Here is a 24,648-nt window from a genome sequence, read left to right as displayed (position 1 = left end):
GACTTGAATATACTTTGTGCATTTGACTTCAGAAATCTATGTTTTACATGATTGTATGATAAAAAATATTTTTTTAAAAAATCAATTCCTACCACATATAATACCTTAATAAAAAAAAATTGGAAAAAAAAATCAATCCCTACAAGTCAAAAGTAAAAGGAACAAATGAACCTAAATGTATATCTAGTTGGTGGCCTAACTGCACAGAAGGGAACTCTTCTGAATGACTTCAAAACACACTGTTTTAACTATACATCTGAAGATCTACCCAAAAGACAAAATTAACTGCCAGCCCTAGCCTGCTTGGCTCAGTGGATAGAGCATGGGCCTGTGAACTGAAGGGTCCCTGGTTCAATTCCAGTCAAGGGCATGTACTGGGTTGCCGGCTCCTCCCCAGCCTGGGCCATGGTCAAGGGTGCGTGCAATCAATATTTCTTTCTGTCTTTCCTTCTCTCACTCTCTCTAAAAATCAACGGAAAAATATTCTCGGGTGAGGATTTAAGAAAAAAAAAGTGATGAAGATGGATTGTGGTGATAGTTGCACAACATTATGAATATATTTAATAACACAAATGTAGCCCTGACTGGTTTGGCTCAATGGATAGAGCATCGGCCTGCGGACTGGGAGGTCCCAGGTTCGATTCCAGTCAAGGGTATGTACCTTGGTTGCAGGCATATTCCCAGTGGGAGGTGTGCAGGAGGTGGCTGGTGGATGTTTCTCTCTCATCGATGTTTCTAACTCTCTATCCCTCTCCCTTCCTCTCTGTAAAAAATCAAAATATACTTTTAAAAAAATAACACAAATGTATACTTAAAAATGGTTAAGATGTTAAATCTTATGCATATTTTACCACAATAAAAAAATGGGAAGAAATAATTATGTAGATTTGTATTATAACAGGAAAAAATATGCAAATCTAAAATCAGTGATTTATGCAAATTCCCTGTAGTCTTGATTTAATTAGGAAGTAACTATATGAAGTCATGGCATATTTTAGCTTAAATTAAAAAGCATATCCTGCCCTAGCCAGTTTGGCTCAATGGATAGAGTGGCAGCCTGCAGACTGAAAGGTCCCAGGTTCAATTCCAGTCAAGGGCACATGCCCAGGTTGTGGGTTCGATTCCCAGTAGTGGGCATGCAGGAGGCAGCCAATCAATGATTCTCTCTCATCATTGATATTTCTATCTCTCTCCCCCTCTCCCTCTCTGAAATAAAAAATAAAAATAAAAAGCATGTCCTTCTCTGACAAGGTGGCTCAATTGGTTGGAGAATCGTCCCATGCACCAAAAGGTTGCGGGTTTGATTCCCAGTCAGGACACATACCTAGGTTTCAGGTTCAACTCCTAGTCGAGGCGTGTACAGCAGGCAACCCATCGATGTTTCTCTCTCCCCTCCTTTCTCTCTAAAATCAGTGAACAGCCCTGGCTAGTTTGGCTCAATGGATAGAGTGTCGGCTCTCGGACTGAAGGGTCCCAGGTTTGATTCTGGTCAAGGGCACATGCCCAGGTGGCGGGCTCCGTCCCCAGTTGGGGGCATGCGGGAGGCAGCCAATCAATGATTCTCTGTCATCATTGATGTTTCTATTTCTCTCTCCCTCTCACTTTCTCTCTGAAATCAATTTAAAAATACTTTAAAAATGAGTTTATCATATTTAAAAATAAATAAATAAAATCAGTGAACATATCCTCAAGTGAGGATTTTTTTAAAAGCATATACTAATTCTGTCCACTGAAAAGCCCTTAGAAACAATGATGGACTCAATAAGCACTCCTAGCCCCCAGTTTGTGGTAACTAATTCCATATGGGCATTTTAATATCTATACACAAGTGTTCATAGCAGCTTTGTTCATAATAGCCAAAAACTGGAAATCATTCAAATGTCCTTCAACAGGCATAAAGTTAAACTATGGTACTTCTATATTATAGAATACTACTCAGAAGCAGGAGCAAACTGTTGATACATCCAACAACATGGATGAGTTGCTAGGTTATACTGAAAAAGAAAAATCCAATCCAAAAACTTATATATGTGGTTTCATTTATATAACATTTTAGAAGTGACAAAAGTTTAGTAATGGAAGACAGATTTAGTGGTTGCCAAATGGTAGGGACTAAGTGGAAGAGGTAGAAGGAGTGACATGGGTGTAGTCATAAAAGGGCAATACCAAGGATCTTTTGGTATTGGAACTATTTATTTCCTTTATTGTCATGGAAATAGGACCCCACACAGGTTATAACATTTTACAGAACTTAATACATACAGATGCAAAAATCAGTACAACACTGGGAAATATGAATCAGATTGGTGGATTACATGAATGAATATCAATATCCTGGTTGTGACAGTATATTATATAGTGTGTGAAATATTACTGTTTTAGTCTATTCCTGTTGTTATAACAGAATACCATAGACTGGGTGGCTGTAAGCAACAGAAATTTATTCCTCACAGTTCTGAAGGCAGGGAAGTCCACGATCAAGGCATTAGCAGATTCATTGTGTGAGGAGAACCTACTTCCTGGTCCACGGAGGGCTGTGTCCTCACATGGTGGAAGGGGGCAAGGGTGCTCCCTGGAGCTAAACGCCTCCCAAAGGCCCTGTCTCCAAATACCAACACTTTGAGGATTAGCTTTCAACATATGAATTTTGGGAGAACACATTCAGTCTATAGCAATTACCACTGGGGAAAACTGGGGAGTGTTTAAGTGATCTGTCTGTATTATTTTTTTGTAAATCCATGTGAATCTACAATGATCTCAATAAAAATTTTAATTTAAGTTAATGTTGCCCGGCAGCGGTCGCCAACCCGTGGTCTGTGGACCACTGGTGGTCCATGAGGTCCGAAAGGTTGGCGACCTCTGGGTTAGAGCATGGTCCTGATACACCAAGGTTGCAGGTTTGATCCCATCAGGGCACATACAAGAATCAACCAATGGCTCCGACCAGGTTGGTCAGTTGGTTGGAGATTGTCCTGTACACCAAAAAGTTGCAGGTTCGATTCCTGGTCAGGGCACATACCTAGGTTGCTGGTTCAATCCCTGGTCAGGGCGTGTACAGGAGGGGGGGTCCCTCAGCCAGGCCTACTCCCTTCACAGTGCAGGAGCCCTCAGGGGCAGGAGGCAACCTGGCGATCAGGGGAAGGCAATGGCCCCTTCACACAACGCAGTAGAAAAATCATCAGAGCATATAAACAGTAAAGGAAAAACAACTGGGTCTTAAACTTAGAGGATGAAAGAGAAAGCCATAGAAAGGTCATACAGACCGCCTGGACCCTGGAGACCAGCCTTCTTAGGGCCTCATCTGCCCCACCTTGGGCAAGCATAGCCGACAACACACCTCACTGAACAATGCACAGGTTCCTCCTTCAGCACAATAGACCAAACTTGCCTTTTAAAACCTGTCCCTCTGCAGCCACTCACCCCAGGAGGCATTGAGGGGGAAGTCAAACAGAGAGAAGCTTGTTCCTCAGCTTTAGCAGGGAGACAGACTGGAGCATCCAGGGTAAGCTGAGCAGATAGGTGTGGGGCAGGTGGGCTCAGCTTTGAAACAAAGAAGACTGAGCAAGGAAAGAGAAATCCCACCCTTAGTCCATATCCCCCTTCGAGATCTTACCAGCTGTCTGCCCAGTTCTCCAGACTGACCCAAGGAGCAGGCAGCGACTTCAGTATAGGGTGGAGAGTGCTGGAAAATACAGTAGCAATGATGCAAGGGAGAAAGGACTCAGCATGACCCACTATCAGAAGCGCCTGCTCCTAGGCCTGCAGCCCTCCTGACCCCTTGGAAAAGCGCCAGCCCTATGAGCTTCACAGGTGCTCCCCGCCAAATCCATGTATCTCCGAGTCCTGGGGAACCAGGGCCATACCTGAAGGGCGGTGCAGACAAAGGATGTTGGGCCCAAAACAGTCCTGGAGACTAACATCTCATTTGACTGGTGACTTATTTCCTCAAAGAATGCCAGCCTTGCAATCCTACAGTCTTTTCTCTTAATTAATCTCATTCCTGCCACTACTGAGAGGAAAATGGGAACAAGTTGAAATATAGCTACAGACACCCACAAGTACATGTAGGCACATGCATCTGTGTTCATCCAGCTGTACACTCTGCGTGCATGTGTGAGAATAACTGTGAGGCCAAGGTCTTCATGACTGTGGCCAGCCATGGTGGGGCTCAGTCAGGACTGGCTCTCCTTCCCAAGGGCTCAAATACTAAAGTGGATGAGGTACAAGGGAAGGGAGGGACATAGGGAGAAAGAAGATCCAGTGACTAGGGCTGAGACTTTGTTTCTGGGTTCAAAGGCTTAAACTAAGAATGTTTTATCCAGGTCAACTCTCTCCATGGCAGCTTTGAACTGTTAGGAAGCAGGGCTGTGGAAGTTGGAGGCACCATGTGTCCCTAACCCTGAAGAGTATATAGTGGGTAATGGGAGCACAGGACCCAAACGGGAACCCCCGGAAGCTGGCAGGGACCAGAGCAACCAGTAGCTCAACCCATCATTTTATTTTAAGAGCCTGAGGCCCAGTGAAGGGAAGTGACTCGCGCAAGTGCCACAGCAAAGTGGTAGTAATATTGCAACCAGGACTCTGTCAGGTCTTCTTCCTGCTACCCACTGCGCATGCATTTTTTTTTTTTTTTTGGGGGGGGGGGTCACACCTTAAATGGCGTTCCTTCCACCAGGCAGCTGGTTGGAGTATGCTTCCCACGCACTGGGTGAAGACGGCCTTCTGGTTCCTTCAGCAGTGTTAGGCCATGGGATAGTAGCCATAAACCGTAAATCTTAACCATTATCACAACATCAGCCAAAATGTATGGAGCCCATGTAGTGCCAGGCATCACATCCCTGATCATCAGGACAACCCCGTTATACAGTTGAGGTCCTGAGGCTCAGAGAGGTTAACCAATTTACCCAAGGTTACGCATTCAGGAAGTGTTAGCTTAAACCACTTCCCCTGCTCTTAAGTACTGCATTTCACTACTGTCTCCCAAGAATACGGGTAAGAAAGTAAATATGATGATTTCAGATACTTTTAAGTACTACGAAAAAAATAAAGCATGGCGAGACTTAGAGGATGGCCATGTGTCTCTCTTCCGTTCGTTAGGTTGGGTGGTCAAGGTTGAAGATGTAGCGGCCTCTGTGCAGATTCCAGACTGACCAAGAGCCCACCATGCCAAGAGCTGAGAGAAGGGCATTTTAGACGAAGGAAACTGTTGGATTTTTGGGGGGGAACGCCCTTGGAAGGTTTAAGCAGGGGAGTGACATATTTTGCTGTGTGATGAATCGATTGTAGGGGGATCCCAGGGAAAACGCAGGAGAAAAGATTTGACATTTTCAGGAAAGTTGGTGATGGGGGAGGAGGGGGAAGGGTCTGGGCTGGGAAGAGAGCCAGGGCATCTGGGACCAGCATTCTTATTTTGCTCCCCACATTCCCAGGGACCCCCCTTGCTAATAGGATGGTTAAGTTTTGAAAACAAAGAAGGACCCCTGGCCCTGGCCGGTGTGGCTCAGTTGGTTGAGCATCATCCCACTCACCGAAGAGTTATTGGTGCGATTCTTAGTCAAGACGCATGCCAGGTTGTGGGCTCTATCCCCAGTCGGGATGCCAATCAATGTTTCTCTCACCCTCTCTCTTCCTTTCTCTCTAAAATCAGTTTTTAAAAAAGGACCCTGGTTCCAGTTAGGCCCACTCATAGCCCTACCATTTTTGTCTCGTGGAGTAGAACAGCTTCAGAGGAGGGGAAATGCCCGGGGTCGGATGGGGATAGTGGGGGAGGGTGTCTAAGAATTTTCACTCAAGACTGCCACCGGGAGGTAGGTTTCCCAAGGGATCTCCCTGTCTGCCACTGCTCTCCACCAGGAGAGGGCTGTGGTGGATAAGAATTCTTTCCCCAAATCTCCACCCCAGGAGATCCCACACGCTTTCCTCCCTCCCAGTTGGGAAGTTCCTCCTCAGGTCCCACCACAGGCCTTCTACAGGGCTCTGGGCTGGATTATTGACCTTCCCTTTCCATTCTGCCTCTTTCTCTCTCACAAATCTCCTGCCCCTGCATGGCCAGGCCTAGACAGGACTCCATCATGTCTGGGGAGAGTGGTAGGAGGTGCTAACAGCTCCCTTGGCTCCTGGCTGAACTCAGCTTCTTCCTTCCCTCCTCCCACTCCCAAAATGCTGGAGAAGCCAATGGAAAATGAGAGCAATGTTCCTTCCCATAAGTCCACAGCCTCCAGCCCAGATTGACTCCTGGGCCTGTAGCTACTTGCAAGACTGTTTATTGATGACCCGCAAGTGCCCAGCCTTCCCCAGACCCTTCCCTAATTTGTCAAAAATTTTAGGTCCTCAGGAAGATAGAAAGACAAGCCTGTTTCTAAGGACTTGGAAGAGCTCAGTGGATCCCAGACAGGGAGGCACTATTCCAAAGCCCTGGGACCCATTAAACATCTGGGCTTCCTGGGATACAGACCCTGTATAGCCTGTTTGGCCCCAGTACATTCTTGGCACATAATGGAGGTGTGATGAGTAATCTGTGATTGAAAACCCCAGAAATGAGCCACTGCGTTATCATTTTGTTTTGAGAACCCATCTAAAACTGGCTTTGATTTCAGGCTGAATTCAGGACTAATATTGAGCAAAGCCACTTCATTCATGCATTGAACATCTATTGCATTACATGTATGTGTGTATACATGTCACATGCATGTAACATGTCCTGTGTGAGCTAGGCTCATTTGTTGGATGAATGAAAACATGAACTGTCCTTCAGTTTTCTCCTCTAAAAAAATGGAAGTTGCCCTGGCCTGTGTTGCTCGGTGGTTAGAGTGTTGGCCAGCGGCCCGAAGAATCTCAGGTTCAATTCCTAATCAAAGGCACATCCTGGGTTTGGGGTTCACTTCCTGGCCCTAGTATGGGCACATTCAGTGTCTCTCTCTCTCATATCAATGTTGCTCTCCCTCCCTCCCTCCTTCCCAGTGTCTCTGAGAAGCAATAGAAAAAATATCCTCAGGTGAGGAGTAACAAAAAAAGGGAAGTAACAATACTTCATTGTAAAGCTGTTGTGAGAATTACTTAAAATAAGACATAAAGCCCTAGCTGGTTTGGACTGAAGGGTCCCAGGTTCAATTCCGGTCAAGGGCATGTACCTTGGTTGCCTGCACATACCCAGTCGGGAGTGTGCAGGAGGCAGCAGATCGATGTTTCTAACTCTCTATCCCTCTCCCTTCCTCTCTGTAAAAAATCAATAAAATATATTTTTTTAAAAAATAGTCATAGTAGGTGCTTAATAAGTGGTGGTTAATATTAATTGTGGCTGTAAGTGTTCAGGTGCTTAGCTGTAGGGTGGGGCGGCCCAGTGCTACCCCGGACTCTTGGGAAAGGGCACCCGGATTCCCAGCAAATGGGTCCCAACTCTCCCAGAGCTGCAGGACTGGGGGGAGGGAGAGGGGGATTAGTGAATCCATGCTTCCAGCAAGCCATCCCTGTCGCTCCTCACTATCCCCTAGCTTTCTTTGCTCATGCGCACTGTCTGCTACTCACAACTCACCTCTCCGTGAGCAAGACTCTGCAGCAAAGCAGTCCGCTCTTTCTCCCCAGCTTCCCCACCCCGGCCTCTGCTGTCCCCTAAGCTTGGGCCCCGCTCTGCCATCCCTTCCTCCTTCCCCAGGCCGCCCCAGCCCTGTGGGCCCTGAAATCCCCGAATGTTGCTTGTTTTTGTTTTGAGAAATATCCCTGCTTTTCCTTGGGGAGACACCCCTGCATCTTCGCAAGGCTTCTCAAGAGGGCAGGCTGAGCTGGAGAGGGGGACTTGCGACTCCACGCCCCGCCCCCTCCCCGGTCCCCCACGTCGCCCCAACCCCACCCCCCAGAGCGCCAATCAAACTCCTTCTAGATCTCCAGGGGCTTGGCGCAAAGCCCACATCCTCCGAGCGGAAGTGTGCACGGCCCTCCCGCCAAGACTGCTCCACCCCCCGCCCCGTGGCGTCGCCGCCGGGAACCCTGGGATGTGTAGTTTTCGGCAGCTCTCGGCAGGGCCATCGCCAGCAGGGTCAGCCTTCCCCACAGATGCACGTCCTGCTATTGCCATATGCATCTTCAGACCCACTGACTCTCCGGGCCCAAGAGCACTAGAGAGGCAGGACTGTGCGCTGGCTGCTGGAGGCCGGCAGTTTCCAGAGGGGTCCGTAGGGCCTTGGACAAGTCCCATAATCGACAGTCTGACTTGCAGGATTTTGAGGGAGAACAGGCTCAGGACCTGGCACGCAGTGTGTCCTCAATAAATGGGTGCTAATGTTATCTTTACTGGCCAGGCAGAGTTGACAAAGACAGTTCAGCCCCTAAGCGTGCGTGGGCCCAGGCCAGGACCTGTAGATACACATACACATACACATCTTCCCAAAAGGCCCAGAGGTTACTCCCGATCATATTTGATCCAGCAACTCAGTGCCCCTCTCTGTCCCACCCAAGTTACCCTCTTTGCCTCTGGCCATCTACAAATACACTCTATATATTCCTACTCAGAAATATCTGATATTTATTTCCCAACATTTTGAAAATTTTTTTTACAAATTGAATAAAAGGAATGAAGGGGAGAAGTGGGACCCCAGGCCTGGCCCTGGGTTCCTGATGAGAGGTGACAGTGTGAAAATGTCTCCTCACCCACAACTCCTGGCCTGCTGCCCTAACCTCTCCTTAACAGCCTTACCTAAGAGTGAGGTGGGGGCTTTCTGAGGATGTGGGGTTCCCCCCTAGAGGCATCCTTTTTCAGGCCCTGAACTGGTTCAGGCTGGGGGCTAGTGTGGGCCCAGTGGTGGTGCCTTCTGCGCCTCTCTTGCCTGCGGGCCAGCTGTCGCAGTTGTTTCCGAATGGCCCACAGCACCAGATACACTTCCCGCAGCATCTCAGCTTCCGGTGACTGCAAAGGGGACCCGGTCCTTATTTCGGAAGGAACTGAGGTAGAACTCACAGATGACTGAAAGAGAGAGACGTGCACATGTAAACAGCTTGGTCTAAGGAGAAACAGCTGGTGGAACCACCTGCAGATAAATAGCAAAGGCTTTTAATTCCACCTCCTTCATTATGCCTTAGCTCAGGCATTGTCTCCTCCAGGGAGTCTTCTCAGGCTATATTAAGTGTCCGTCTCTACCCTGGTGTTTGCCCTGTCAATCATCACTATTTGTTCTTCAGACTCAACACTAGAATGCAAGATCCTGGAAGATTAGGATCTGACCCACCTTTGAGTTCCCACTGGTGTTTCATGGAAAGCATGTTAAAATGAAGAAGGATCTCTGTTTCCAGCCCAGAGCTCCCTTCTGACCTCCAGGTCCTTATATCCCACTGCCTCCTAGACATCTTCCTGCAGATGTCTTACGGACATCTCAATATGTTGTGTCTCAACGCCCAAACTCATCATCTCCTTCCCTAAGTACGCCCCTGCTCCAGCCTGCTCTGACTTCTATTTCTCCCTATTCCCTCACCATATTCCAACCAACCACTTAGTGCAACAATTCTACCCCTTAAATATTGCTCTGACCCATTAACTTGTTCTACCCGATGCCTCTCCCCAAATCCAGAATATCCTTCTCTCTTAGCCTGGACTACAACACCTCCAATGGGTCTGCCTGCCTCTCCTCTTGTTCCCTTCCGATCCCTGCTCCCTCCACAGGAAAGCCAAGTGACTCTAAATTAATGCTGCAATACTTAATTCAAGGCCAAGATAAGCTGATTTGGTAGTGATCTAGACATTTCCCAGATTTAAATTAAGTTTTTCACTTTGAGATAATTGTAGATTCACATGCAGTTGTGCAAAATAATAGAGTTCCTGTATACCTTTAATTAGTAGTCTCCCCTAGCCCTGGTTGGTTTGGCTGAATGGATAGAGTGTTAGCCTTCGGACTGAAGGGTCCCAGGTTTGATTCCAGCCAAGGGCACATGCCTGGGTTGTGGGCTCAATCCCCAGTAGGGGGCGTGCAGGAGGCAGCCAATCAATGATTCTCTCTCATCATTGATGTTTCTATCTCTCTCTCCTTCTCCCTTCCTCTCTAAAATCAATAAAATATATATTTTTTAAAAAAAGTATTCTCCCCTCCCCTATAGTAAAATCTTGCAAAATTCTAGCACAATATCATATCATAGATATTATAGTCAGGAAATTGACATTGATGCACTCCACTGATCTAATTCCCATTTCCCCAGTTTTACTTGTATTCATGTGTGTATGTGTGTGTGTGTGTGTGTGTGTGTTGAATCCTATCCAATTTTATATCATATGTGCAGGCTCATGTATCCAACTACCACAGTCAAGATGATACAGGAGATTTCCATCACACAAGGATTCCTCATGTTGTCTTTTATAACAAACCTTCCCTCACCTCCCCACCCCCACCCCCACCCTCACTCTGCAGCCCCTGCCAACTACTAAACCACTGATCAGTTCTCTGTCTATAATTTCAGTATTTCAAGAATGGTATATCATATAAATGGAATCACATAGTACCAATAACCTATTTTGGATTGGTTATTTTCATTAGCATAATTCCCTTGAAATTCATCTAAGCTGTTGAATGTATTAATAGTCTGTTCTTTTTATGGCTGATAAGTATCCCATGGTATGGATATATCACAGTTTAACCATTCACCCATTGAGGGACATTCGGGTTGGTTTTGGCTATTACAAATAAAGCTACTATGAACATTCATGTACAGATTTTTGTGTGAACATAAAATTTCATTCATTCATTAGGATAAATGCCCAAGAGTACAACTGCTGGGTCATATAATAATTGCATGGTTAGTTTTATAAGAAGCTACCAAACTGTTTTCCAGACTGACTATACCATTTTGCATTCCCACCAGCAACGTAGGAGTGCAGGTGACCTTTCTAAATCAAAATCTGTTATTCCTAGGGTCAAATTCAAACTCCACAACTGGTCACCAACTCTCCCTTGTACTCAGCTCCAGGATCACTTTACTGTGATCCACACAACTTGGGCCAGCGCTCCAAACATCTGTGCTTCTTCCTTCATAAATGCTCCTTCCGCTCCTTCCACTTTCTGTTGACACCTCCACCCTGCCTCAAGCTCCACTAAATCCTTCAGTCTCAGCTTCACCCTCTTCTGTTAGGAAGGTCTTCCTTGACGTCCCAGGCCTGCATGAGATGCCTCTCCCTTGGATCCCCACAGACCCCTGTGCCTCCTGTACTCAGCCAGCAATGGCTACGATCTTGTCTGTAGCCCCCCTTGGTCTGGGTAAACCTTGTCCATCTCTACCACGTATCCTCGGAGCCTATCTCAGCAACTGGCACTAAATAGGGGTGCAGGAAATCAATGTTCACCAAATGAATGGAGGGAGGAGGGAGTCCTGTGGGGAGGGGTGGGAAGGTTGTTGGGGACAAGGGGGATATGGTACTGACCTTCCAGCTGCACATTTGCCAGCCAGACTGGAGGGCCGAGATCATGAGTGTGGAGACAGACTTGGCAGCCGTCCGGGGCAGCTGCAACAGGGACCGGCTCCCACGATCCAGCTCCACTTTAGCCCCATCTGTTGTCTTGGCCAATGTGCAGGGATCAGCCACCTTGGGGAACACTCCCATCCTGGAGACTTTAGCCTCTGTAAGGGGCTCAACCAACTTGAAAGTCTCAACCATACTGGACGCCTTCTCCATCTTCAGCGCAGTTTTCTCGGAGTCAGGGTGTTCCACAATGGTTGACTTAGCTCTGGGTTTCCAGAAAAACACCTAAGAACCAAGAAGGGAGAGGAAGGATGGGAGAGAGAGCCAGAGTGGAGACAACAGTCAGAAGGGGAGGCACAGAAGGGATGGGACAGAGTGTGTCCTGGCCTCCTCCTTGGCTGTCCTACCTCACTTCTCCCTCCCTGTCTAGTTTGACCACAGGAAGCCAGGGGGAGGGGGTGTTTATGTGACCTAGAAGTCATTGGCCAGCACCTCCCACCCCAGCATGGTATAAGAAAGGGCAGTTTCTGAAACTTACCAAGAAAGTAATCTTTCGCCAAACCCACTGGCAGAATCTTCTGATAGCCATTTCTCCCAATTCACAAGTCCCAAGTAGGGGGCAAAACCAGCATTTGGTATGGGGAGAGGGTATGGGGGGCAAGCTGCAGGCCAGTGGCTGCCACCTAACAGGTCTCTCAGGAACTTCAAATGCAGCAGTGAAGAAATAAATAAGGAATCTAGGGGGAAAGCTCCCCCTGGCAATTCATCCTAGGCCTCCCCTCCCCTCCCTGGGACAGGGAGAGGAGTCAAAGTGGATGAGAACCCAGAGTGAGGTAGAGTTCTAGCCCATTGTGAGAGCCTGCCTGGCCTTGACCCCAACCCCCGAGGCCCTTCCAAGAGCCCAGAGCCAATCTCTGAACCCTCAGCCCTTCTTTCCCCAACGACATGAAAGGGAAACTAACATTTACGGAGCGCTGGGACTCACTGGGCGTTTTCTGTGTATGACGTCCTATAATTCTCACGGCAGCCTTCAGGTAGGTATGACTGTCAGTGCCGTTTTACCCACGAGGAAGCTGGGATTCAAAGAAACCAGAGACCTGCCCAAGGTCATAAATAGAAACCAGAGACCTGCCCAAGGTCATAAATAGAGGGAGCCATAGGGTCAGCTTCCAGCACCCAGACTTCTACAGGTCCTGTCCAGGCTGGGGACAGGGCCCTCATGAGCTGAGGCAGCTGCTTTCCCCCACTTCCCCACTAGATGGGGTCCTTCTCCCTACCTGCTGCTTCTGCCTTGGACAGGAGCCCAGCTGAGGCTGTCTGGGAGGGGCCTGCTCCCTCACTGGGCCCCATCCTCAGCCAGCTGGGGGTGGAAGCCACAGAGGCTGGCCAGGCCTGGCGAGGGCACTGTGTGCCCGGGAAGCCTGGCCCACACCCAGGGCTGAGACAAGGGGCCCATTCAGGGCCCCCTGCCCCACCCCCAAGCAGCCACCCGGATCCAGCCCGCAGAGGGGACACACTGGGAAGCTGAGGGTGGATCCTGTACAATCACCAAAAGGCCTCATTGTTTCCCTGTCGTCCCCACCCCTCCCCAGCACGTGGGCTGACAGCCCCCTCCACCCTCCCTCCCTCTGCCTTGCCTTGCCTGCCCCTTCCCAGGACCTGGCAGGCCACTGGCTCCCTTTCCAGCATCTCTTTTGACCACTCGGAGCCACATTAAACCTCCCCAGTTTGGGCAAGATCTCCGGGGAAGCCTACAGCCTTAGTCCCTCTCCCACGGTAGCAACTGCTGGTGTAGGGCCCCAGTCTGGACACAAGCAACAAGATGCCAATTTCCAGATTCAAGTTTCTTTGGATTTTTTAATTATAATTATTATTTTAATAACAACCTGAATCCCAGAACTTCCAGATACTGTCCATATTCCCTCCCCTGGGCAGAGAAGAGGGGGCACTTCCAGGGAATAAGGTAAGGATGGGTGTCTGCCAGGAAGCCTCCAACTCCCTCAAGCCATCTACTGCTGGGGGTCCCAGAACACTGACACCTAGGGAGGGAGACGGGAGCTCCATCTAACACGCTGTCCTGAAGCCCTCTCCTCCATCAAGGCCTGGGGATGCCCCAGCCCAGTCCCTGGGCACTGTGGGGAAATGGAGGAAGGATCGGGGGACAGGCCAATTCTGAGCCTTTAACTCCCACCCCTAGGGATCAGGGGGAATTAAAGCTGCATAGGAAGAGGGGGCAGGCAGCTGGCGCAAGGCCTGGCAGCTGTGGCAGCCCCCAAAGGCACATTGTGAGGGAAAGGAGGCTCAGACGGAGGGCCCATTGGGCGCAGGGGGCCCAAGCCGAGGGACCCCTGAGGACGGCAGCTGGGCCAGCTGCTCAGGGCTGGCCAGGGCACGCAGCAGTCCATTCTCTTGCTCCAGCGCAGCATTCCGTTCAGCCAGGTCCCGGATCTGCTCCTTCAGCACCTCCACCTCCTCCCGGACCGCAAACATGAGGTGGGACTTCACCAGGTCCTGGGGGACAGGCAAAGGATCAGGGGTCCCAGGCCACCCCAACCTCATTGCCTGCCCAGTCACTTGAAGGGCTGGGTGTGAGAAATCCTCCTCCTTCCAGATAATGAGGGACCACTGGGGAAGAAGCAACGCAGGGGAGGAGAGGAGGGACAGCAGAGAAAAAGGCCAGACAGAGGCAAGGTCAGGGCTCAAAGACAGAGATGGGGAACGGGAGCAGGGCCAGACCCAAGGGAAGTCAAGGGTTCAGGTGGAGTCTGGAGCTGGTGGAGGGCCCAAGGGAACCCAGCTGGGAGCAGGTGGAGGAGCTAGGAGACAGTGTTCCCTAATAATGAGGACAGCACGGGTGGAGCAGCAGGCCAGCTAATAGAGGCAGGACCCGGGCATCAGCACATGAGCAGGGACCTCCTGGGGCCAAGATGGCTTCTCTTACCATGGCTTGTTCGATCTTGTTGTCAATGCCAACCAGGCTTCCGGAGCCACTGGAGAGAGAGACAGGGAGACGAGAGGTGAAGAGGAGCAGGTGCCAAGCCAGGTGTCTGGACACCATAGCCAGTTGCCTTCCAGATGTTTCTCAGAGCAGGCTCTGGCCTCCACAAGCCCCATTGCCGCAGCCTCCCACCCACATCCCAGCCTGTACCTGTGACAGTAGAGAATCAGAGAGAGGAGGGTTTTGTCCATCCCCCGGCGGGGTGAGGGTCTCTGCCCAGGCCCCCCTAGGCCCCGGTGGGGCGGGGGCCCCGAAGCCCCTCGGATGGGGGATGCTCCCCTAGGGGAGCAAGGAGAGGAGACACAGCCCCTTTTCCGGGGAGGTCCCGGAGCCATTCCTACCACTCGGGTCTCAAAAGATGACACCAGGGACTTGACAGAGACTCCTGGCTGGGCCATCCCCAAGGGGCAAGGGTCCCCAGGCCTCCCGCAAAGGGAGAGGGCTGTATCCGTACTGCCTGGGGGGCTCAGAGCCCCCCGGGCAGAGCGGGGTCCGGCTGGTGCCAGGCAGGCAGAGAGAAGACAGTGCCCAGGGGGTGCTGGTCTGAGAGATATACACCATCCCCCAGGGCAAAGCCTGGCTGCTATTGGCTCCTCAGGGACACGGGGACCCCCTCCCACTGGCTTCATGGTGGGCGGGAATTCCCAGACTCAGTCAGTGCCAGTGTCCCCTTCTTAACCTGGCACCAATCCCAGAGCGGAGGGGAGGGAGCCTGGCTGAGGGAAGTCAGCTGGTGGGCCTGGTGCAGGGCGGGCCGTGGGTCCAGGAGGGGTGTAAAGGTTGAGGGAGAGCCTGGCCTTGGGAGGCCTCTCCCCACCTCTGCCTCCATCCTGCCCCCTCTGGCCTAACACTGGCCTCCCTCAAGGTCTTAGCTCCTCTCAGCTGGGGTGGCGGTTGCGGAGGAGGGGGTATTTGATGTGCTTGTGGTCTTCCTTGGAGTGTAAGCAACCCCCTTTCCAACATAAAGCTTTCATCAGTGGTCTCTCCTGGTGCCTGCCCAGAGGAAACCCCACCTCCCATGGTGAGGGCCAGGAGGAATGGGAAAGGTTACCATGGCAATGGAACAGAGTCCAGAGCCCTGAAAGACCAGTACAGCCTCTGGTCCTGGGTCTGGGGTCTGGAGTGTTGAAGGAGTGAGGGCTGGAGGAGAGGTGGGAAGGCGAAGCTGGAGGTGGGACACTGGGAATAGGAGCAGAGACTTTTTTGAAGACCCTTGGAGCAGAGGACAAGAAGGGGAGAGCAGGTCTGGCTGCAGTTTATTAAGTGGCCACCAGAGGTCAACACAGGCCTGGCACACCGGTCCTGAGGGCCAAGTTCTGGGTCCCAGAACCAGACCTCCCTCCAGTCTCTTGGAGGCCTAAGGCCTGAACCATCCTTTGAGCCCTGCCCTAACCTCCAAGGCTCCCTCTTCCCACCACTCAGGCCCCAGAGTCCTGCGTCATCCCTGGCTCATGACCCAACCCTGTCCTGTTTCTGCCTCAGCCCCAGGGCCAGCCCTTCAGCCAGGACGGTGCTGTAGGATCACCACCCTGACCTCCTGCCCCCAGCTTCCCCCCCTCTCTTAGAGTAGGTGGCCCCAACGTGCTGCATCCTGTGCCCTTGTGCTCAATTGTCAAGCCCTCTCTCCTACTTGTCAGTTCCAACTTGCTTTCCTCGAGGGGGGGCGGGGTTGGGGGAGATTAACACTCATTTCAAGGTGACCCTTGAATGAGGCCCTGCAGCCAGGAAGAGAACACAGGGAGCTGGGAATTTTCCATTTCTCATCCAAGCTCTGGGTGCAGAAGGCCCTGACAGGTGGGTAACCAAGGGGGTGACCAGGCCTGAGAGAGCAGCCCAGGGAGGGGTGGGGGAAGGACACCGGAACTCCTGGAATTGGAGGGGAGAGGACAAGTTTAAGAGTAGAGGGCAGGCCAGCCAGCTGGAGAGTCAAAGCAGCTTTCAAGCTATTTCAATCTGAGACACCTGGGTGGAGACTGGGCCACCACAGAATCTCCCTCCCTCCCCTTCCCCATAAACAGACACACAGAGACCAAAGAGGGGCAGACTCATAGGAATAGGAACCCTGGCTTCCTTGGCGGACACTTGGGTAAAGATGCCAAGTACGTTGTTTGTTCTTGCCAGAAATAAAGGGATACTACAATAATAAACATTTGTTGGCTGATAGATGACTATCTCCTGTTTGTCTAGTGCTGGAGAGTTTTTGACAGCACTTTCCACTGTCACATCCTAACATTAACACTTCAAGGGACCAAGACTCCGGCTGGCAACCCAAGCCCTCCCTTTGAGAACCCTGAGTGAGGGGCGGCAGGCATTGTGCTGGAATTCTTGGGCAAGGCCAGGAGCCGAAAGCTTGGGGTTGGCTGAGTGAGATCAACTTTCACCAGAAGCCCAAAAGGTGACTTTGTGTGAATTACAACAATATATCCCCCTTCTTCAAGACCTTTATTGCCATCTTCCAGAAAACTGTCATGACTTCAAATGTCGACAGTGACTTCAAATGTGCGTGGCGCCCCCTGGAGTTGTGCAGGGCACAATGCGCACAACTGGGGACTCTGGGTCTGCAGGACTCTTGGGTCCTGGGGCAAGAATAGCCTTAGAACTGGTCTTCCTTTTTGGAGATCAAATGAAATAGCCTCAAAATGAGGATCAGATGAAGAAGCAAGACATCTGGGAGAGGTGAAGGTTCTGATCCCAGGGACAAGGGCCAGCCCTGCTCCCTCGCTGAGTTCTGAGGAGCCCCCAGGAGCTGGGCCTGGGGCCAACAAAGTGGCATCCGGCAGCACTGTCTACACTCCCTCCCGGATCTGTGGTGTTTTTGGGGTGGGGCCAGACCAGGAGTGGGGAGGATGGCTCCTTGCCCAGCTTGAGAGAGCTGTCCCTGCCTCTGTCCTGGAGAGAAAGGGCATCCTAGAGATGGCTGCTCTTGGAACACAGGCACCCAGTAGGAAAGGGGAGAGAATGCGGTTTTGGTGTCAGACCCAGGCTCTGATTGCAGTCTTGCCACTTACTAGCGCAGTGACCTTAGGCAAGTTGCTAAAACCCTTCTCCTCTGAGTCTCAGTTTCTTCAAGTGGGTATCATAGAGTTGCTTTTAGGATTATGTGACATAAAATGTAGCATCTGACCCAAAGGAGACACCGGATATAAATGTACTTTTTCTTTCCTGAGTTCCTGGAATTCAGTCCTTATCATGCTTGGATTCCCGATGTTGGCCATCCACTCATCCATCCACCCAGCCAACCCATCCACCTATCCAATTATTCAAGTACCTTCCAACTTTAAGGCCCTGTTGAGGGTGCTCCAAGGTTATTGCAACTCAGGGGCACTTGAGCAGTCTGAATTCTCCAGGCACCCTCTGTTCTCCCATCCCCAGACTCTGGAATTGATCAGGCATCCTCAACTCCCCATCTGGGATCCATGCACTTAACATCCCAACCCATTTTCCCTCTCAAAAGGGAGGTCCCATGCCACTTGAACCCTGTTCTCCTGCCAGCTTCCAGCACACCAGAGAGGTGAGGTGGGGGCTATATGCCTCTTTCCAGGGGGCGAAAGGGGTGGCCCAACCTAAACCCGCTGGCCCAGCAGGGTGGGGCACAAGGGGCTGGGCTGGGCCAGAGCTCCAGAGGCTTGCAGGAGAGCAGGGTAAAGTGGAAGCTAGGAGCTGGACCGGTCAGACTGGGGTGTGTGGAGGGGATGGGACAGAGGGAGGGAGGGGACAAGCCAAAAGAAGACAGCTGAGGAGGCTTCTGGAGGCAGAACTCTCTAAGGGAAAGCAGGAGGCTAGGCTCTGAAATCAACAGGGGTGGAGGAGGGACAGGCAGCCCTAATGCCAGGTTACTTCCCAAATGGGAGGAGGAGAGGGTGGGAAGAGCTGAGAATAGCAGCAATGGGGGCAGGTGACTCTCCAGGCCCTGGCTGACCTCACACCTCACACATTCCTGACAGCCCGAGCTCAGATGGGAGCCCAGACAGGGCCCCGCCCATACGGGCCCTGTCCCTCATTCTCCACAGCCTCCACCAGGCCCTCACCCTCCACCCCATCCACCAGATCCCAGCCACCACTTCTCTTTCCTCTTGGGCTCCCAGCTCTCCCCAAGGCCTCGGGCATTTTTCTTTGGTGAGACTCGGCCCCTGATTGTGGGGGTTGGTCTCACAGAGGGGAAGAAGGAAGAATGATCCCCCCAGCACCCACTAACTCATCGGTAAGCCCTTATTATTTCTCCCAAACAGGAAGTCCCTCCTCCAAAGCCTCAAACAGGAAGTCCCACTCCTCCCTCCAAAATAAAAGTTACGACTCCCTAGCCCTTCTTCTGGGTTCCTATCAGTCTACGGCCAGAAGGGAGCAGCTTGGCTATCTGACTAGCAATTTTGTTCCTCCCTTTTCAGCTTGCTGACATTCCTATGTTGAAACCTGGCCCTCAAAACAGGAAGTTCTGCCCACCACGCCACAGAACTGATCCGGACATTCCCCCCTGAAGGGCAAACCCCAGCAGCTCAGCTCTCGGTGCCTTCCCTGCGCCCCTCAGCCATCCTCTCCATGGCTTTGGCTTGGCCAAGGAGAGGACCCAGCCCCGGGGTGTTCCTCAGCAGAGAACAGAACCTTAGGGACATGCTTCCTTGGTACTGGAGGTCCTAGGACCCTCAAGTAGTCCACATGGACTATAAGATGTTACCATTAAGGACAGGAGTTCTGTTCCCCTCAGTAGGGAGAGAGAGATGGGGACTAGGAGGAGACTGACTCCCTATTCTCACCTCTCTCACATTTGCTAATAAGTTCTTGGGGTTGGCCAGATGATCGCTAAATCTGCAAGAGGTCTGGAATTTGACAATGACTCCCTTCAAACTCTAAAAAAGTACTACGGCCCTGGCCAGTTTGGCTCAGTGGATGGAGCGTCGGCCTGCAGACTGAAGGGTCCCAGGTTCGATTCCCGTCAAGGGCATGTATCTTGGTTTCGGGCACATCCCCAGTAGTGGGTGTGCAGGAGGCAGCTGGTCAATGTCTCTCTCTCATCGATGTTTCTAACTCTCTATTATCCCTCTCCCTTCCTCTCTGTAAAAAAATCAATAAAACATATTTTAAAAAATAATAATAAAATAAAATTAAAAAGTACTATGATTGACAATCTTAAACCTAGAGTGCCACCCAGCTCTCTCCAGAGAGGGAGTGGGTCCCAAATCAACTTTGCCCAGTGTGTTATGCCCAGGCCAGGTATCTCTGTTTAAGAGGTCCCCTCCAAGTTTAACTTGGGTGAAGGACACCTACCCCGCAGTTTCACGTGGCTATGCGAGGTACGGGGTTCGGAGGCGGAGCCCACCTACCTATCATCATCGCTGTCCAGGTGGCCACTGATGGCCAGCATGGATCGGGCCAGGCTGAGGCTCTGGGCTGCTGCTGCTCCGAAGGGGTCTGGAGACTTGTGAACCAGACTGGCATCAGGGAAGAAGTAGAGGGCCGGGGAGCTGGGGCGAGAGTCGAGGGGGGGTACCTGGAGGCAGAGAGGTAGGAACTGTCACATTAAGCAAGAGAAAGAAACCAACCACTTTACAACTTGCCTAGTAGTCTTCCTCCCTATCCACCCCTCCTCCCCATGCTCTCTTCCAAGGACCCAGGGGTCCTGCCCTTGCAGCCCCCCTTTTCCCCAGGTCTGGGGAAAGCATCAGGCAGGTACTAGAGGCAAGGAAACAGTGCCGATCCTGATAACTAGGTAAGTGGCTTCTAAAAAGTGGTTCACAAGGTATCAGAGAGGGGCTCTGATCTACACACCAGCACCCTGCCACCAGCTGAGCCAGGACCCCTAATCAGAGGCTAATCAGAGTGTCTGCCTTCTGTCACCCAACTTCTTAAAGCAACTTAAATGTCACTTCCTCAGAGAGGCGTTTCCCTATCATTGGACTAGTAAATTCCACTGAACTGTTCCTTTTTTTTTTTTTTTAATAACACCTAATACTACCTGACAATAAAGTATTTTTGCCTCTCTGTTGCTAAAAGGTAAGCTCCAGAGGGCACAGCTTAGTTTGTTCAATAGCTATTTGTAGAATGAATGAATCCTCAGAAACTGGTCCTCCACCCTCCCACCCCCACTATACCCATTCAAGCCTCTCCTCTCACACTTTTCAGGACTCAGGTGGAGTTCTACTCTGGCTCTCTGGCCCTGGGGTAGGGGGTGAGGGAGCGGGTGGCAGAGATGGGGGAGGCGGAGCCTGGGCGTGGACAGCCCAACAGGCACTGGGGGAGGCTGCAAAAGGGCGGGGGCCACAGGAACAAGCCGCCTCTGTGAGGCCCCAGGAGGCCCCAGCTTCTCAGAAAAGCCACGAACAGAGAGTTCAGGGTGGTTAGAGGGACAGACAGAGGAAGGGGGCCCAGGTGATGTCCCGGCCCTCCTCCTGGCTCCCGTTAGAGGCCACTGAGAGAGAAGAGGCATGGGGAGTTGAAGGAAGACTAACTTTGGGGCAGGGAAGCAGCAGCACAGATGCGTGCACACAGGAAGGGATCAAGACCTAAGAGAAGAAAAAGGGGTTGGGGGCACTGAGAAGAGAGGGGCAGGGTCTGCGGGCCCAAGGGAAGCTCAGGCAGGGCTTAAGGATAGAGAGAGCAGAGGCTCGGGGCAGAGGGGCCTGATTTGGAAGTGTGTGGGGGATAGGGAAGGGACCAGTAAAGGGAACAGCATCTCCTCCCCTGGGGTAGAAATGAATGAAAGAGCTCAAGAAAAGTAGGGGTGGGGGTAGGGGGGTGGCATGAGAGATGTAAACTTCAGGCCAGGAGGGAGTGGGGGGAGCCGGTCCTGACTGGTCCTGACAGGGCCCAGACATCCAGTCTCAGGTTATTTTTATACTGTGGTTTGTGCCCAAGGCCAGGAAGGGGGAAAGTTCCCATCCTCACACTCCCTGCCTTTCCTCCTGCAGCCCAAGGTGTTATTTTCTCCTCCGGGACAGACACATCCAACCCCCAATCCCCGGCTGCCCACCCCTCACCCCAGAGACCCAGGCAGGCATCCTGCCCCCCAGCCCAGACTTGTTCCTCTTTTGGAGACAGGAAGCAGAAGGAGCAAAGGATTTAACTCCTTCTCTGCTGCTTCCTGCCTCTCTCCCACTCCACAGTGGCCAACCCCAGTTACTGATCCTGGAGAGGCCCAGACACAGGGAACTGAGACAGACAACAAACCAGCAAGCCCCCCCCCATCCTTGCAATGGGTCCCCAGCACCACCCAATTCCTCAATTTCTCAGAGAAATCTGGCTTGGGACAAAGCTAGAGAGGGGCTGGGACAGGTGGCTGGCTAGTGAGAAGACCGCCCCCCACCCCCTTGGGAATGGAGCTGCAAAGGAGAGACAGCAGAATGCCTACTTTTTGCCCCTCTCCCCCAACTCTGGCAGTTCCTCTCCCAGAGGCCCAAACCTGGGGCCTCCACCCTCAAGGCCTAAAGGGTGAGACGAAGACTAAGAGAGAAGGGCACATCTCTGTGACAGAGAGGTGGTGGGACGGGCTATATGGAGATGGAGGCTTGGGCCAAAGACAAAGGAAAGGCTAAAGAATGTAGAGAAGAGCCCGACTGGTGTGGCTCAGAGGTTGAGCATCAACCTATGAACCAGGAGGTCACGGTTCGATTCCCGGTCAGGGCACATGCCTGGATTGTGCGCTCAGTCCTCAGTGGGAGTTGTGCAGGATGCAACCCATCAATGATTCTCATCATGGATGTATCTCTCTCTCTCTCCCTCTCCCTTCCTCTCTGAAATCAATAAAAAAATTAATTTAAAAAAAAAAAGAATGTAGAGAAGAGGGAGCCTGAGAGGGGAAACAAAGGCCGTGTGAGGAGTAGAAAAGGAGCTGCAAGTGAGATGGCAGGAAGAAAAAAGAGGGGCTATCTGATCTGACAGAAGGTGATGATGGAGAAGGAAGAAGTCAGTTTGGAGGTGGAGGCCAAGGCCAAGATGGTCAAGCACCACCCCTCAGGTGTCTCCCCCCGCCCTGGAACCCAGCTCTTACCTGCCCCATCTCCTCTGGAGCAACCAACTCCATCCTCAGTCGCAGGGCTCCATCCTTAGTTCGGGACAGTGGAGGAGTTCCAGCTGTCGAGCCCCTGGTCTCCACTTCCACCCTCAGGGAGGACAGGGGCGTGGCAGCCCGGGATGTGCCCACGCTATCTCCAGCCCCAGGCTCTGGGGGGCGCTGCTGGGGTGGGGAAGCTGACAAAGGGGGTGTTTCCACCTTGGCCTTGCCAGGCACTGCCAGCTGGCCCAGCCCCCCAGTGAAGGAACGGGCCTGAGGTCCAGGGGAGGTGGGAGGAGGGAGAAGCCAGGAGGTTGGACCCTGAGACAGGCCTGGCTGTGGGATAGGGGCTCCCAGGCCCAAGCTGGCCAGCTCCAACCTGGAATCCAAAGATCTGCCCCCAGTACCCCCTGAGGCCCCTCGAATCCCCTCCAGGAGCCGGCCAAAGCTGGGGGGCTCCAGGTCTCTCTCGTAAACATCCACACACGTCCAACGGCCACGGCGATAAGGCTCTCCCAGGCCCTGCGGCAGCTTCACCACCCGGAAACGGGAGGCCGGGGCCCCAGGCGGTGGGGAACCATTCCGGGGGGTGCTCTTGCCCCCTGGCTCTGGGTTGGGCTCCCCGTTGGGCAAGCGGGGTGGGGGCCCGGTAGGGACCGGCAGGGCAGGGGACTCTGGACCTCCAGGGCTCCCGGGGCCCTCATAGTCCGTGGTGACGCTGGTGATTTGGAAACTACTTTTCTTCTTGCCCCCACTCATGGTCCCTGGGGCTCAGGATGGGGCCAAAGTGGGCGGGGGACCGGGCGGTAGTGGCTCTTCGAAGGGGCTCAGGCACCCCTGGAACAGGGGAGCCACATGGCGGGGACATCAGGGCCCCTGGGGACGTCTGGGTCCGACATGGTGGGAGGGCCTTGCAGGAACTGGGGGTGCCTGGCTGGTGAAGGGAGAACAGGGGAGGGGAGGCGGCGAGAAGGGGGAGCAGGGGCAGGTTTTTCCTGCTGCTGTCGCTGCCGAACTCCAGAGCTGAGTTTGCAAACTGGAAAAAGAGTGAGAGAGTGTGTGTGTGAGAAAGCAGTGGGCAGGCCACCTCCGGGTCCTCCCCTCTGGGGAGCAGAATGGGGGAGGAAGGGGAAACCACCAGAGACAAAGAGGCAGAGATGACAGAGACCGGAGGAGAGAGTCGTCAGAGCGGCGCACGGAGCAGGAAGAGGCGGCCAGACCCAAAGTTGGGCATTTCTCGGCTGCGATTCAAACTCACGGGGCTCTAATTCGTCCCAGGAGCAAAGGGCTCCAGGGCTTGGTGAACGGGGAAGGGGGGGGGGGGGGTAAGCAGCTCCTCGGCCTGGCAGGTCCTCAAGGCCCCCCACACCCCAGCTCCCCCATTCCTGGGGCAGGCCCTGCCCGCCGCCCCAACGCCCCGCCCAGCCCAGCGCCTCACCTCTCGGCCTCGGCCAACAAGCTGGGCCGGGGGTCCGGCCGCCTAAGATGTCGGGCTGTCGTTCCCCGGGGCCTCTTGGCCCCAGCAGCGCGGGGGGCGCAGGCGGCGATCAGAGACGGCCCGGTCCTCTTCGGGGGCCGCACCTCACCCCGCGAGGCATCTCCGTGGAAAGTTTGCGCTCCGGAGAAGAAGGAGCCCCCGCCTCCTTGGTGGAGCCCAGGCGCGGCCTCTGAAGCCCCAAGTGTCTCGGGGCTGATGCGGGAGGGGCGGCTCGGCCCCCTGGTCCTGCAGGTGGAGCCACTTCGGTGGTCGGGGCGAGCGGGTCTCTCCAGTCTCCTCCCGCGTGGCACCAATGGGTCTCCTCGCCGCTCAGCTCCTTCTGGTTCGGTCTCACTGCCTCCCTCTTTCTGGGCTGTTGACAACCCCCACACCAGGAAGTCCTGCCTCCTCGGGCCTGCTGACTGCTCCTCTCCTCCTCCTCCTTCTTCCCCTCTTCCTCCCCTTCCTCCGCCCTCTCTCCCTCCTGGGGCTCCGGGCCAGCTGGCGCGGAGCCAGGCCTGCCACCGCCACCGCTGGGGCAGCAGCACTTGCCGCCGCCGCCGCTGCCGCTGCTGCTCCCGGGGCCCCGGCCCAACTCCCTTAACCCCACACCTGCTGGGCCCAAGCTCAGCCTTTCCTCGTTGGGAGCGGCCGCGGAGGGCGGAGAGAAGGGGAGGAGCCTGCAGAGCGCACAGGGATTCCCTCACTTGCAGGCACTCGCTGCCTTTGGCCTGCAGGCACCGAAGAGTGGGGGG

At 52.9% G+C, this 24,648-nt stretch overlaps 1 protein-coding gene across 3 annotated transcripts; it reads right to left on the bottom strand.

The window, feature by feature from the left end:
* Positions 1–8,498: 8,498 nt before the first annotated feature.
* Positions 8,499–24,348, bottom strand: LOC103285983 (sperm acrosome developmental regulator). Of its 3 annotated transcripts, XM_028145212.2 has the most exons (6): positions 23,855–24,347; positions 22,414–23,452; positions 19,751–19,917; positions 14,376–14,424; positions 11,396–11,719; positions 8,499–8,956 (listed from the first exon to the last, which is right to left on the bottom strand). In XM_028145212.2, the coding sequence occupies exons 2-6, from the start codon at positions 23,173–23,175 to the stop codon at positions 8,690–8,692; spliced, it is 1,569 nt and encodes a 522-aa protein (XP_028001013.2). In that variant the 5' UTR covers positions 23,176–23,452; positions 23,855–24,347; the 3' UTR covers positions 8,499–8,689. The 3 variants fall into 3 exon arrangements, with proteins under 3 accessions (XP_028001013.2, XP_008139625.1, XP_008139626.2); XM_008141404.3 differs by lacking the exons at positions 8,499–8,956; positions 11,396–11,719 and adding an exon at positions 13,264–13,945 and having other exon boundaries at positions 23,855–24,348; XM_008141403.3 differs by lacking the exons at positions 14,376–14,424; positions 19,751–19,917; positions 22,414–23,452; positions 23,855–24,347 and adding an exon at positions 11,973–12,390.
* Between the last annotated feature and the right edge of the window lie 300 nt (positions 24,349–24,648).

Source organism: Eptesicus fuscus, chromosome 4, assembly GCF_027574615.1.
Source record: "Eptesicus fuscus isolate TK198812 chromosome 4, DD_ASM_mEF_20220401, whole genome shotgun sequence".
NCBI lineage: Eukaryota > Metazoa > Chordata > Mammalia > Chiroptera > Vespertilionidae > Eptesicus > Eptesicus fuscus.
The sequence above is the reverse complement of the archived record's forward strand: the minus strand, read 5'-3'. Positions and strand labels throughout refer to the sequence as shown.